Source organism: Penaeus vannamei, chromosome 29 (assembly GCF_042767895.1).
Source record: "Penaeus vannamei isolate JL-2024 chromosome 29, ASM4276789v1, whole genome shotgun sequence".
In the NCBI taxonomy this organism is placed as follows: Eukaryota; Metazoa; Arthropoda; class Malacostraca; order Decapoda; family Penaeidae; genus Penaeus; species Penaeus vannamei.
Window position 1 is genome coordinate 30,502,697 of NC_091577.1, and position 15,000 is coordinate 30,517,696.

Sequence of the window (15,000 nt, forward strand, 5' to 3'; positions counted from 1 at the left end):
GTGTTTAACGCCAGACGCACATATGGAAGCATCCGGTCCCAATCCTGTGGATGCTGACCCACCAATGTCGCCAAGGAGTCCTTCAAGACCCTGTTTACCCTTTCCACCATCCCGTTTGCCTGCGGGTGATAGCATGTTGTGTACATGGTTTTTACTTCTAAGATCTGACAGACCTGTTTAAATAATCTGTTCGTGAACTCGCTACCATTATCCGTTAGTAATGTCCGAGGCGGCCCAAACAAAGTGAAGAAATTATCAATGAAAGCGTCTGCAACTGAGCCTGCATCTTTGTTAAGTAATGGCACAAGTTGCAGATAACGGGAAAAATGATCAATCACAACCAAGACATACCGATGCCCTCTGGCAGACGTCACCATTTCGATCAAATCAGCCGAGACTCTTTCAAACGGCTGTGTTACTTCCGGCATAGATGCGAGAGGAGCCTGCCTAGATGCAAGTCCTTTCCTCCTTTGACACTGTATACACGATTTAACAAACTTGGTGACCTCAGCTAACATTTGCGGAAAATAATACCCGTCTCTTAGCCTACAGTAAGTCCTAAATATGCCCGGGTGAGCGGCAGATTTGTCACAGTGCACAAATTCTAGTACTTTACTCCTTAAAGTTCGAGGGATGACAAGTTGCTGTATGACCCTTTCTGGCAATACACGCTGATGATACAAAAGCCCATCTTTCAGTTCGAATTCATCAAGTGGAAGGGGAATCCTTCTCCTAGGAGCCCTTTGCTCCCTGAGGTATAAAATTATATCATTCCACAGCGGATCATTCTGCTGTGCCTCTGCTACCTGCTGTGAATCGAAACCAGCATCAATAAGATCGACTTTTCGACTGAGGAGATCTGGAAGGTGATGTGAAGCACCTGGTTTGTACTTGATTTCATAATTATAAGAGGAAAGTTCGTGACTCCATCTTGTCATCCTAACAGACTTTGTAGGTTGTTTAAAAACATACACCAAAGGTCTATGATCTGTATAGATGGAAAAATGACGACCATATAGATACGCATTATAATGACGTACTGACTCAACCACAGCGAGCGCTTCTAAATCTATCACTGGGTAATTATATTCGGAGTCCCTTAACTTCCGTGAGAAATATGCCACAGCTTGAGGTATACCCTTATCATCCCTTTGCATTAAACAAGAACCTATCGCTACCCCTGAAGCATCAGAATGAACTTCAAACTTCTTGCCAAAATCCGGTTTCCGTAATACAGGCGCTGTAACTAACCGATGTTTCAAACCATCAAATGACTGTTGTTGTTCGTCTCCCCATGTAAATTTTTCGTTCTTCCGCAAAAGTCTAGTTAATGGGGCCGCCAACGTAGCATAATTATCTACGTGCTTGCGGAAGAAGCCGGTGGCACCCAAGAACTGACGGACCTGTCTTATCGTCCGCGGAGGCTGCATCCTCGAGATGGCTTCCACCTTCTCGGGGTCAGGTGATATACCCTGTGGGGTGATAAGAAAACCTAAGAAATTGAAAGAATTTACTGCAAGTTGACATTTTGAGACGTTAAGCCGAAATCCTGCCTGGGCTAAGAGGCCAAGAACCTCGTCAAGGTGAGACAAATGTTCTTCAAATGATCTTGAATAAACAACAACATCGTCTAGATAAGCTAGAGCGTGTTTCCCTAACACTGGACTGAGGACTGCATTAATTGCACGTTGAAAAGTGCTTGGGGCCGTTGCCAAGCCAAAAGGCATACGATTAAAGTGTAGCAACCTAAACCCATCACTAAATGCAGTCTTATTACGATCTTTAGGCTCAACCTCAACCGTCCAGTAAGCAGACTTCGCATCGAGCGCTGAGAACCACTGCGTACCTGATAATTCATCAATCATTTGGTCCAACCTGGGCATGGGGAATGTATCCGCAGTTGTTACTCGGTTCAGACCTCGGTAATCCACACAGAAGCGGATACCTCCATCCTTTTTCTTAACGAGCACCACAGGTGACAACCACGGAGATGTTGACGGTGCAATTATACCTTCCCTCAGCATCTTATCACACTCCTCCCGAATGATCGCTCGCGCACTCTCGGGTAACCTCCACTGGCGAGTGCGTATCGGGTCTGTGTCAGCTGTAGGAATATGGTGTTTGATATTAGGTACTTTCCCTAATGGTGCAGACTCATCAAATAAAACAGAATGGCGCTGCAACACTGCCATCAACTGACTACTTCGGTGTGAACCAAGATGATCGAGTTTAGCTTTTGCTATACAAGACTCACCCGAGGGAGTAGAAATAGGAAAGACATCCGTACTTACAGTGGGAAAGAGATCAAAATCATCATCATTGTAACCAAAATCGGTTGTACCAAAACGTTCATCAAAACCATCTGTGAAGTCATCAAAATCTGAAAAACACGAACAATTAGAATGTGCAAGACCTAAACTACTGTCAAAACCAAAACCATCACCAGAATATCCAAAATCGGCATTACAAACGCAAAAACAATCTGAACTAAAACGATCTGAACTAAAAGTTTCATGAGTATCAGCATCATGACACTCATAACTAAAATCATTAAAATGACTAAAATCACTATCATTTAACTCTGAATCATAAGATTCATCCCTTGGGGATTCATAAACCTGGTCTATACCTTCAATAGAAGCAATGCTTACTCCTTGTTTTAGAATCACAGGATATTTGTGATCATTCACTACCCAAATAGATAATTTACCTCCCGACACCTGGGTTACACTACGCGGAATGAGCACCTGAGCAGTTTTGCCCGTGACCATAGCAACCATCTGAGTGTTGTCCGGTACCAGCCCTACAATAAACTTTCCCGTCTCTGGTGGACAAACTACCGTTTCAGCACACATCACCTGCGTGGTAGTATCAGCTTCCTTTGGCTGATTATACATACGACGCTTTGAAAGTATTTTAATACACAATGATGGTGTATCACTAAAAATCATACGGACCCGAATTCCGTTTAGTGTAATGTAACTCCGTTGTGGAGAGTGAAATGAAACTATCCTAAAATTAAACCTCCTTAACCAATCCATACCTAACAGGATGTCGCCTGGGAACTTGACATCTTCCGAGACTATATAAACATCGTGTTTACATTTTACATTTTGGCTGAGGTCAAAAGAAGGGTTTGCACTCTCGTTCGCGCGAAACGAGTGGCCTGAAGCTGCTCGTAATGTGCGAGACGAAGGTCTAAGTGAATGTATATTCAATTCAGTTTTCATTCTGTTCTTCATTAATGTGATTTCTGATCCTGTGTCAATAAAACAAGTGCAATAAACACCGTTAACTTTAAGAGATATAAGTGGCCTTCCTATTTTAATCTTTTCATTAACAGGTGAAACCATGGCCATGGCCTCGTTACTTGTGGCTGAAGGGATTTCCCGCCGAATTTGCCGCACGGGAGGCTGGGAATGGGCGCGTCCCGTGGGCTGTGGAAAAGGGGCAGTTTCGTGAGAGATGACCTGCCTCATTACAGGTGTAGCACTTTAATGAGTCATTACTTCCGGGCGTAACCTGCCTCCCCCTACAATCTTTCGTATTGTGGGTATGTGAGTTATGGAAGGAACAATACATAGGAGATTTCCGAGCGCGTGAGGTCTCATCGTTTGGTTTCCCTTGACTTCCCATAGACTTTACATTGCTCATACGGACGCTCCAACATCTTTGTGCGGCATCTATCAATGCTTGAAGAGGGTCTTCCTCTTTTAACGCTAGAGCTTCCCTTAACCACTGGGGTAAACCCTGCAAGAATACACGGCGGATTAATTCGTCTGGCATCCCGACAGATCGCGGGTAATCCCTTACACCCTGATACACGACGGATTCTATAGAAACAAAGAAATCGATCGGTGCTTGCCCTGGAGCCAATCTATAGTTACTCAGGTGGTTAAAGAAGTCGGTAGATGAGCACGTGCCCCTGAACTTTACTCTAAGTTTCTCCTTAAAATCCACCCATGAAGCGATTCCGTCAAAGATAGGCGAGTTGACTATAAGATCTGCAGTCCCGCGACATGAACTCCTCGCAGCTCTGATGTACGCATCGTCCGTTCGTGGTTGCGTCGCGTTTTCAATGTGCCTGAGCCAGGATTCGACTTCCTGGTTGCGCTTTAATGGTTGTGAAGCAGGAGTTTCCGCCTTGAAAGGTGGAACGACATCTTTATAAAGAACAAACTCCACCGGAGATGGAGTAGAACTAGCGGCACTATTAGTATGATTAATATTACTCTGAGCGCCATAGCTCTGCGCTAGTGTGGCATATCGCTCCTGCATTGCTGCAAGTTGATCACTAAGATGTTGGCAGCGCTGGCTTAATTCCTCATACATTGGCAGATCTAAATTCTCCCGCGACTGCATTGGCATAACCTCCCGCGAAACCTCAGCTGACCTCGGTGAACTAGCATTTGACGGCCCTGCGGTAACATCGTCATCAAGTGCTCTCTTACTTCTTTTTCCCATGTTGAAATATCAATGTGAATACCGACACAATACTTCAAAGATACGAAACTAATAGAAATGCACAAATACAAAAGAAATCTCCGTAGTACGTGTTAGCAACGATTAACATCGAGTACTCTCTCACCTTGAGTGATTGTTTTAGCACTAATTAGCGTATGCACAAGCTTTGTAACAAGCGCTTGTTTTACCTGTAGTTTCACTCGTTTACCTGGTCAAGTAAAGCATGGTCTCGTTACCAATCAAGGTGATTATCTGCTTGGATTCGTCCCGCCGCTCGCCGCCAAATAATACATATGGTGTAGGTAGTTGTAGCAAATACCTTATACAATTATGTCTCGCAAGAATGTTGAAAAGTAGCCACTGCCACCACCCATTTAATTAACGTATGGGAACGTAGTGTATATGTGAGAAGAATGATAGTGTGGAAGACGGGTGTGGGGAAAGGAGCGAAAGAGTGTAAATGTAGTGTGTGTGTGTGGTGTATATGTATGGTGCGAGATCACAAAGGCTGGTACGCGTGATATGAGCCGAGGAGAGGCGTGTGCGGGGAGAGTCCTCCAACGCAATCAAGCAGATCACCACATTGATATAATAATAAAAAAAAGAAATAAGATATCACTAGAGGGAAATAGGCTGTTACTACCCTTCCTAGTATGCTTTTCCAATGATCAAGTTCGGGCGTTGATAAAACGAAACAAACATACTTAAATAGTTATTTATTCCGTGATAACTGATAAAACAATAAAACAGTAAAAGAGAACACACAAACATAAAACGAAACGAAGGTATTAAAACCAATCATAAAATGAGGTAAAACAATACAATAAAAGGAACGATAAAGCAAAATGAACTTAAAACATTAAAATAAATTGGTAAAATGAACTAGAACAATAAAATAAACGATAAAACAGAAAACACTTAATACATTAAAATAGGAACATAAAACACAACACAGTAAAACACACATTAAAAAGCCCGAAGATGATAATTAAAAGAAATGCACTAATCACGAGGTCACTTGGTCGAATAAATACTCTGGCCAATTAGTCTTACCACCTGATGTTTAAAATATCTTCACGACCACTTAGCTATCTTAAGACAGGTGGAAGCCCATTCCGGGGTTCCACAGACCGTCTTTCTGCTCGCAGACCACCGGCAAGAATCCCCCCTGACCTTGTCTGTACTTCCCTTGTTAATGGTGGGCGGGAAACAATGTGAGAAGTTGGTTCTCTTTTGATTAAAATTTATAAAACAAATCTTAAAACTGATTTGAAAATATAAATCTAAATTAAAATGGTAAAATAAATTCAAATGATAACCCATAAAAATTAATTAAAATAATTGTATAAAAAGAACCAATGTTAAGATCACTTGAATTAATACAGACCACTTGAATAAAAACAAGAAAAAAAAAGTAAAATAAGTAAGATAATTATGATTTAATAAGTATTTGTAAGAACCAAGTTGACCTCTTGCTCTTTAAAAAGAATATATAAATATAAATCTTAAAAACGTAAAAATGAAAGTATCATCTTCGGGGGATACAATACACAAAACATAAAATAATAATTTATTTGGTATAAAAAAAATAAAATATTGGGCAGCGGAATGGCAATAGTGGCGAGTGCGCGGCATCCTCCTCACTCCGCGAGATAAACGCCTTTTTCTGTAGGCCTGCGGTTGTTTCTGCTCTCGGAGAAGGAGCCACGCAATAAGGTCCATGCCATTGGTCAGATGGGCGATGTTACACGCAACCCCACAAACCACCTTGGATTTGCAGGGTAATTATCGCCACATCGCGGGTCGCACCAGGTACAGTGTTGCCACCCTGGGTTCCTCAGTTTTTAGTTTATTTGCCTGTGGGAGATGTCGGAGGTGAGAAAGGATATTTCGATGATTTTGTTACCTCCTGGAGTGATCTGTGGATGTATAGTGTAGCAGATCACTACACCTCCCCTTCCATCCCTCCACCCCCCCCCCGTCCCCTCTCACCCCCCCCCCCCCCACCCACACCAGGGAAACACACCGAGGGAAAGCGATCTCATCCCAGCCCCATGTCCCCCCCCCCTCCCGTTGCTCGTTGCAAGTTGCAAGCGAGGACCAGAAGAGCGGTTGGGTGCCGTTGCGGAGGCGCTGAACGGCGGGGGGGGGGGGTGGAGGGAGGAAGGAACAAAGACTCGTGGGGAAGTATTTCTTAGGGGGGGAAGGGGAGGGGGAGGGGGAGGGGGGAAGTTTAGAGACAAAGGAGAATTGGGGGAGGGGGGGGGTTGAGGGGGGTTGTAGGGGGAGAAGGAAGGGGGTAGTTGAGGGGAGAAGGAAGGGGGTGTTGATGGGGGAAGGAGGGTTGTTGATGGGGGAAGGAGGGGGGGTGGAGGGAGAGAAGGAAGGGGGGGTTGATGGGGGAGAAAGTGGGGTGTTGATAGGGGAAGGAGGGGGGTGTTGATGGGGGAAGGAGGGGGTATTGAGGGGGGAGAAAGTGGGGTGTTGAGGGGGGAAGGAGGGGGGTGTTGATAGGGGAAGGAGAGGGGGAGAAGGAAGGGGGTGATGAGGGAGGAAGGAGGGGGTGTTGATGGGGGGTATGGGGATGTTATTTTGCGTTTCCACTTCCATCACTTTATTTTTCTTTCTTTCTTCCTTTTCTATTTATTTGCATACTTATTCATTTTTCTCTCTCATATTCTCTCTTTTCTCTTCCCCCTATTCTCTCTTCTCCCTTCCTTTCCTCCTTCTATCTTCTCATGCTCTCTCGTCTCACTTGTTACTCATCTCTCTCACTCTTCTCCGCTCTCTTGTTCCCCACTCCTCTTTCCTGTTGTCTTTCTTCTCTTTTACTCCCCTCTTCCCTACCCATTTGTTCTCTTCTCTCAGTTCTATTTCTCTCCTTCTCTCTTCCCTTCTTCTTCACATCCTCTTTCTTACTTCTCCCTATTCTTATTTTCTCTTTTCCTCCCTTCTCTCCTCTCTTCCTCTATTTTCCCTTCTCTCTTTTCACCTCCATTTTCTTTTCTACTTGCTCTTCTTTTTCTCCATTTCTCTCTTATTTTTTTTTTCTCTCGCCTCCTCCCTCCCTCTTCTATCCCCTTACCCTCTCCTTTAGCCATTATTCGTTTTTTTTTATATAATTATTTTATTTTCATTATTATTATTTTTTTTTATTGCTGTCCCGTATGCTACCCCCCTCCCCCCTCTCCCCGCCTCCATAATTATCCCGGTTTCATTGATTCATCGTTTATTATCATTATTATCATTATTATCTATTATCATTTTCGGTTTCATCGTTTCATTATTCATCACTATCATTTTAGCCTTTATTTGTCATTATCATTATTCATTGTCACTTTCTTTCTATTATCTATCCTTTTATTATTACTATATCTTTGTTTTTCGTTATATTCATCATCCCTTCTATGATAAGATTTTAAATTTGCATGAGGCGTGATACTTAATACAACATATCAGATAATTTATGTACATTATCTTAACGAGCAACATGGAACCTTAAACCACATGAGATGGGATTTCTGAAAAAGGGACTACGGGTGTAATTATTTTTTTGCGTTAAGTCTATTTAGTCTTGAAAGAAGGTAATAATGTTTAAACATAATCAAATTAATTAAACCCTCTACGTAAGTTGTCTCGTTCACGTAATATCTGTTTAGAATATCCTCCTTTGTTTTCATTCATTTCAACCCCCGTTTGGCGCGTGAATATCCATCCATTAATCTCTCATCAAATGGCACGCAAGTCGTCAAACTGTGGCAGATGAAGCGAGCGAGGTGACGTCACGCCATCCGCCCACAGTTCGCTGACATTGCCGTCACTCCCAGAGGCGAGTGACGTTCGGCAAAGTGTTTTGATGTTCGGATCAAAGGAAGATGTTGTTTGTTTCCCATATAACGAGATAAGCGGCGGGGAATAGTTGCTGGGAGTGCGACTGAGTGCTGTGCGTGTGTGAGGAGGAGAGAATTAGAGAGATGGGGGAGGGGTACGAGTGGGAAGGGGGGGGGGGAATAAAGAATGGGGAGAAGAGAGAGAGAGAGAGAGAGAGAGAGAGAGAGAGAGAGAGAGAGAGAGAGAGAGAGAGAGAGAGAGAGAGAGAGAGAGAGAGAGAGAGAGAGAGGCTGAGAGTGACCGAAAGAGTGAGAGAGAGAGAATGTAAGAAAACAAAAGCAAGGGAAAGTTGCATTTCAAGAAATAAATTAATCAACAAACGGGATAAAAAAAAAAAAAAGGAAAAGGAAAGAAAAAAAGAAAATATTCAAAGACAACTTCAAACACCATCCCCCCCCCCCTTCGCCCTCTCCCCAAGCCACCCTCCCACCCCCACCCCACACCCACCCAAAAAAAAAACACAGATGACTCGAAACAATAATAATGATAATAAAAATGTCAGAACAATAAGCTCAAGATCTTAAATCTCAAGATGAGGTGAGAGATCACAGGATAAAGCAAGATTGCGTCATTATTTTCCTCAATTGCTTCTCTTCATCATGGGAGTAACGCGTCAGCTGTAATTTTCCCGTTTTCTATAACAAAGGAGGGGGGACTCATGAAATGGTGATGGAGAAATTATTATTCCCAATATAGTGGATGCTGAGTATAGTGGTGGGTGTGAACTGTGGGGAGAGAGACGGATAGGGAGAGAAAGAGAGAGGGAGAGAGATGGATAGGGAGAGAAAAAAAGAGGGAGAGAGATGGATAGGGAGACAGACAGAGAGAGAGAGAGAGAGAGAGAGACAGAGAGAGAGAGAGAGAGAGAGAGAGAGAGAGAGAGAGAGAGAGAGAGAGAGAGAGAGAGAGAGAGAGGAAGGGAAGGAGATGGAGAGAGAAGGGGGGGGGGTGAGAGAGAGATGGGGAAGGAGAGTAAGAGAGAGAGCGTGGAAGGGAAGGAGAGAGGGAGAGAGAAAGAGAGAAGAGGGGGAGAGAGAGAGATGGGGGAGGAGAGTAAGAGAGAGAGACAGAGAGCGAGAGAAGGAGAGAGGGAGAGAGGGGGGGTTGAGAGAAAGAGGGGGGTGGAGTGTAAGAGAGAGAGAAAGAAAGGGAGGGAAGGAGAGAGAGAGAGAAAGGGGGTGATAAAGGAGAGAGAGAGGGAGCGGGGGCGAGAAGGAAAAGGGGGGGGGGGGGAGAGAAGGGGCCGAAAGTGAGAGAGAGAGAGAGAGAGAGAGAGAGAAAGAGAGAGAGAGAGAGAGAGAGAGAGAGAGAGAGAGAGAGAGAGATTGAGAGAGAGAGAGACAGACAGACAGAGAGAGCAAAAAAAAAAAAAAGAAAAGAAAAAAAAAAAAAACATTTCACACAAAAAAAAACATATCACAGTTTCCCGAACACACACACACACCTCCCTCCTACCACCACCACCCCAACCCCACCCCCCAACCCCCACGCCCCACCCCAAGCCCTTTTTATATGCAAACCCACGCTAATGTATACATCAACACCCCTTGTTTAACTATGCGCTTTCTTACTTGTTTCCCCGCCCGCCCGCCCGCCTCGGAGACGGCAGAGAAAGGCCGAAGAAGCTGTATATCTTATCTTTTTCCTCCTTCCCGATAGTGATGGATGGCGGAGGTGCCGGGGGATGCTGGGAGGATGAAGGAAGAGGGAGAGGGAGGGAGAGGGGAGAGAGAGAGGGAGAGTGGGAGGGTGGGAGGGAGAGGGAGAGGGAGTGAGAGGGTGGGAGTGGGAAGGTGGGAGGGTGGGAGAGAGGAAAAAGGGAGAGGGAGTGAGAGGGGAGAGAGAGAGGGTGGGAGTGAGAGGGGAGAGGGAGGGAGAGAGTGGGAGGGTGGGAAGGTGGGAGAGAGGGAAGGGGAGAGAGAGAGGGAGAGAGTGGGAGGGTGAGACAAGGTATGAGGGAGAAAGAGAGGGTGGGAGAGAGTGAGAGAGAGGGTAGGAGAGGAAGGGAGGGAGGGAGGGTGGGAGGGAGGGAGGGAGAGAGAGAGAGAGACGGAGGGAGAGAGAGAGGGGGGGGGAGAGACAGAGAGACAGAGAGCAGACTAAGGAATGAGTAAGAAATATACCGAGATAATAAGAAAATGAGAGACATAATAGGACAAGCAGAGAGTAAAATAGATAACGGGATAAGAAAGGAATGAGATTTAAAAAAATAATTAAAAAACAAAAATAAAATAAAGACAGAGTATGTAACAAAAGAAGAAAATTAGATAGAAAACGAATTAATCAGAAAATAAAAGAAACAACAGGTAAAGTGCGTCCCTAGAGACAGGATGTAACAGAAGGAGAGTAAGAGAGAAAACGAGATAAGCAGAAAATAAAAGAAATAACAGGTGAAGTGTGTCCCTAGAGACAAGATGCAACAGAAGGAGAGTAAGAGAGAAAACGAGATAATCAGAAAATAAAAGAAATAACTGTTGAAGTATGTCCCTAGAGACAAGATGCAACAGAAGAAGAGTAAGAGAGAAAACGAGATAAGCAGAAAATAGAAGAGATAACAAGTGAAGTATGTCCCTAGAGACAAGAAGCAACAGAAGGATAGTAAGAGAGAAAAACGAATTAATCAGAAAATAAAAGAAATAACAGGTGAAGTGCGTCCCTAAAGACAAGATATAACAGAAGGAGAATAACAGAGAAAAACGAATTAATCAGAAAATAGAAGAAATGACAGGCACAGTGTGTCAACTGCGCAAACCACCGCCGTCATGGACCGGCCTCGCCTCTCGCGTGAATGACTCAGCGCTTCGTACACTTCTCGCGAGAACATCAAGCAGCACAAGGACTCATGCCGTTTCGGACGTAGTTTCGTGTTTCATGGGCTATCTATCTATCTATTTACCTATCTATTTATCTTTCTATCTATTTATCTTTCTATCTATTTATCTATCTACACATCTAACCATCTATCCATGTATCTATCTATCTATTTATCTATCTATTTATTTATCTATCTATCTATTTATCTATCTATCTTTTTATTTATCTATCTATTTATCTATCTATCTATTTATCTACCTATCTTTTTATTTATCTATCTATTTATCTATCTATCTATTTATCTATCTATCTTATTATTTATCTATCTATTTATCTATATATCTATTTATCTATCTATCTATTTATCTATCTATCTATTTATCTATCTATCTATTTATTTATCTATCTATTTATCTATCTATCTATTCATCTATCTATCTGTCTATTTATCTATCTGTTTATCTATCTACCTTTTTATCTATCTATCTATTTATCTATCTATCTATTTATCTATCTATCTATTTATCTATCTATCTATTTATCTATCTATCTATTTATTTATCTATCTATTTATCTATCTGTCTATCTATCTATCTACACATCTAACCATCTATCCATGTATCTGTCCATATATCTTTCTAACTATCTATCTATCCATCTGTCTGTCTATCTATCTATCTATCTATCATCTATCTATCTATCTATCTATCTATCTATTTATCTACACATCTAACCATCTATCCATGTATCTGTCCATATATCTATCTATCTATCTATCTATCCATCCATCCATCCATCCATCTATCTATCTATCTCTCATCTGTTTATCTATCCATCTATTTATCTATCTATCTATACATCTACACATCTAACCATCTATCCATGTATCTGTCCATATATCTATTTATCTATCTATCTATCTATCTATCCATCCATCAGTCCATCCATCCATTCATCCATCCATCTATCTATCTATATCTATCTATTTATCTATCTATCTATTTATCTATGTATTTATCTATCTATCTATTTATCTATCTATCTATCTATCTATCTATCTATCTATCTATCTATCTATCTATCTATCTATCTATCTATCTATCTATCTATCTATCTATCTATCTATCTATATCTATCTATTTGTACATCTATCTATCTATATCTATCTATCTATTTGTATATATATCTATCTTCTTATCTATTTATTTATCTATCTATCTATCAATCAGTATATCTATCTTTTTATATCTATCTATTTATTTGTATATCTATCTATCTATTTATATATATATATATATATATATATATATATATATATCTACCTATCTATCTATATATGTATGTATCTATCTGTATATATCTATCTATATCTCTCTATCTATCTATATCTATCTATCTATTTATCTATATGTATCTATCTATATCCACCCATATAGAGTGTTGAATGGTGGAGTAATGGATAGAGCGGTCGCCTCACGATCTGGCGGCGCGGGATCGATCCCCGAACAGAGGTTTATATATTCATATCCAACTATCTATCTATATCTATCTACCTATCTCTATCTCTATCTCTATCTCTCTCTATCTCTATCTCTATCTCTATCTCTCTCTCTCTCTCTCTCTCTCTCTCTCTCTCTCTATCTCTATCTCTATCTCTATCTCTATCTCTATCTCTATCTCTATCTCTATCTCTATCTCTATCTCTATCTCTATCTCTATCTCTATCTATCAATTTATCTATTTATTTATCTATCTATCTATCTATCTCTATCTATCAATCAGTCTATCTATCTATCTATATCTATCTATCTTTCTATATTTATCTATCTATCTATCTATCTATCTATCTATCTATCTATCTATCTATCTATCTATCTATCTATCTATATATATATATATATATATATATATATCTTTCTATATTTATCTATCTATCTATCTATCTATCTATCTATCTATCTATCTATCTATCTATCTATCTATCTATCTATATATATATATATATATATATATATATATATATATATATATATATATATATATATATATATATACAGTTTTGTTTTTTTAAGAAAGAAGAACTGGAACCGATTCATTGATTTAAATTATTAACGATAGTCTGACAGGCCGTCAACGTGAGTATAAATCCTATTTCAAATAAGCCATTTCTTTTTTAATATGTTTTTGGTAATCTAAAAAAAAAAAACGAATTTTGGGATAATTAACTCAAAATATCTTGTATAGAATCTCTAATATAACTTCTGTTGACTTTAAAGAAACTTCAAGATACTGATAATTTCAAATAATATTTCCTAATTGCACCTTGGAAAGCCCCGGAGATGTCCCGTAGAAAGATAAGAAAGACGCTCTCGTGTTATCTCGTATTATCCCGTGTTATCCCGTGTTATCTCGTGTTATCTCGTGTTATCTCGTGTTATCTCGTGTTTTCTCGTGTTATCCCGTGTTATCTCGTGTTATCCCGTGTTATCTCGTGTTTTCTCGTGTCATCTCGTGTTATCTCGTGTTATCCCGTGTTATCTCGTGTTATCCCGTGTTATCTCGTGTTATCTCGTGTTATCCCGTGTTACCTCGTGTTATCTCGTGTTATCCCCTGTTATCCAGTGTTATCTCGTGTTATCCCGTGTCATCTCGTGTTATCCCGTGTTATCTCGTGTTATCTCGTGTTATCCCGTGTTATCTCGTGTTATCCCGTGTTATCCCGTGTTATCCCGTGTTATTTCGTGTTATCCCGTGTTATCTCGTGTTATCGCTGGCTCCCCTCTTATCGGTAGTCCTTCCGCGATCTCTCCTAGGGACGTAAGCCAATCATTCCCCCCATATCCTTTTACCATCTTTATACAACGTCAAGGTCTTAAGGTTCTGTCACACTAGAAACTTTTCCATCATTTTTGTTTTTTTTACAATTTTATTTTTAATTAAATACCAACATTCTCGACTATAGCTCTTGATCTGACTTTGCTTGGCTGAAAAAAAGTTGACGGAAAGGTTATCAAACGGAAACGATCGTTATCATCTGACTGGAAAATCGACAATTCGCTCAAAAATGGACAAAATTTCAGAAAATTGTCATAAAATTGACGGAAAAAGTGCGTGTGACACGGCCTTAAGCCAATCATTCCCCTATCCTTTACAATCTTTATCCAATGTCCACGTTTTGCACTTTCCTCTCATAAATAACTTTCTTCTCATTCTCTTCGTTGACACCACCGGATCTGCCACCTGCTCCTAAGGAAGAAAATGAGATAAGCGATAATGAGGAGAGATAAAGGAGTAAGGAAGGTGTAAGATGAAGATAAAGAGACAAATAGATGATAAAGATGACGGGGTAAGGGAAGAGGGAGAGAGAGATAACGAGAAAAAAGGGAAAGATAGGATTAAAGAATACGTAGAAAGTGAATGAGATATGGTAATAAAGAAAGGGAAATAAAAGCGATAAAGATGGAGAATGAGAGAAAACGCGAAAATTATCGTAAGAGAAATGAAGAGATAAACAGAAAATAAAAAATATTCCGTGATAAAGGGAGTAGGAGAGACAATGGAATAAATAAGGGGAAAAGATATAGTAGGAAAAATTACGTGATAAAACGAGAGAAACAAAGCAAGAGAAACAGAAAAAAGGGGAAAGGAAAAATCAGAGTAAAGAAAGGATGAGACAACGAATGAAGATATATACAAATAACATAGACCTGCGCGTACTCAAGGCCAGTAGATAGATAGATAGATAGAAAGGTAGATAGGCAGATAGATAAATAGATAGATAGATACAGATAGATAGATAGATAGATACACACACACACACATATATAGATA

The 15,000-nt window shown here is 40.8% G+C and overlaps 1 protein-coding gene across 1 annotated transcript in view; it reads left to right on the forward strand.

Annotated features, from left to right (window-relative positions):
• The first annotated feature begins 4,521 nt into the window (after positions 1-4,521).
• Positions 4,522-15,000, forward strand: part of LOC138867333 (nucleolar protein 58-like) — a 31,836-nt gene continuing 21,357 nt past the window's right edge. Inside the window, exons 1-2 of the mRNA XM_070142464.1 lie at positions 4,522-4,549; positions 6,137-6,245. Coding sequence (XP_069998565.1) covers positions 4,522-4,549; positions 6,137-6,245 — 137 coding nt within the window. The remainder of the gene's footprint in view (positions 4,550-6,136; positions 6,246-15,000) is intronic.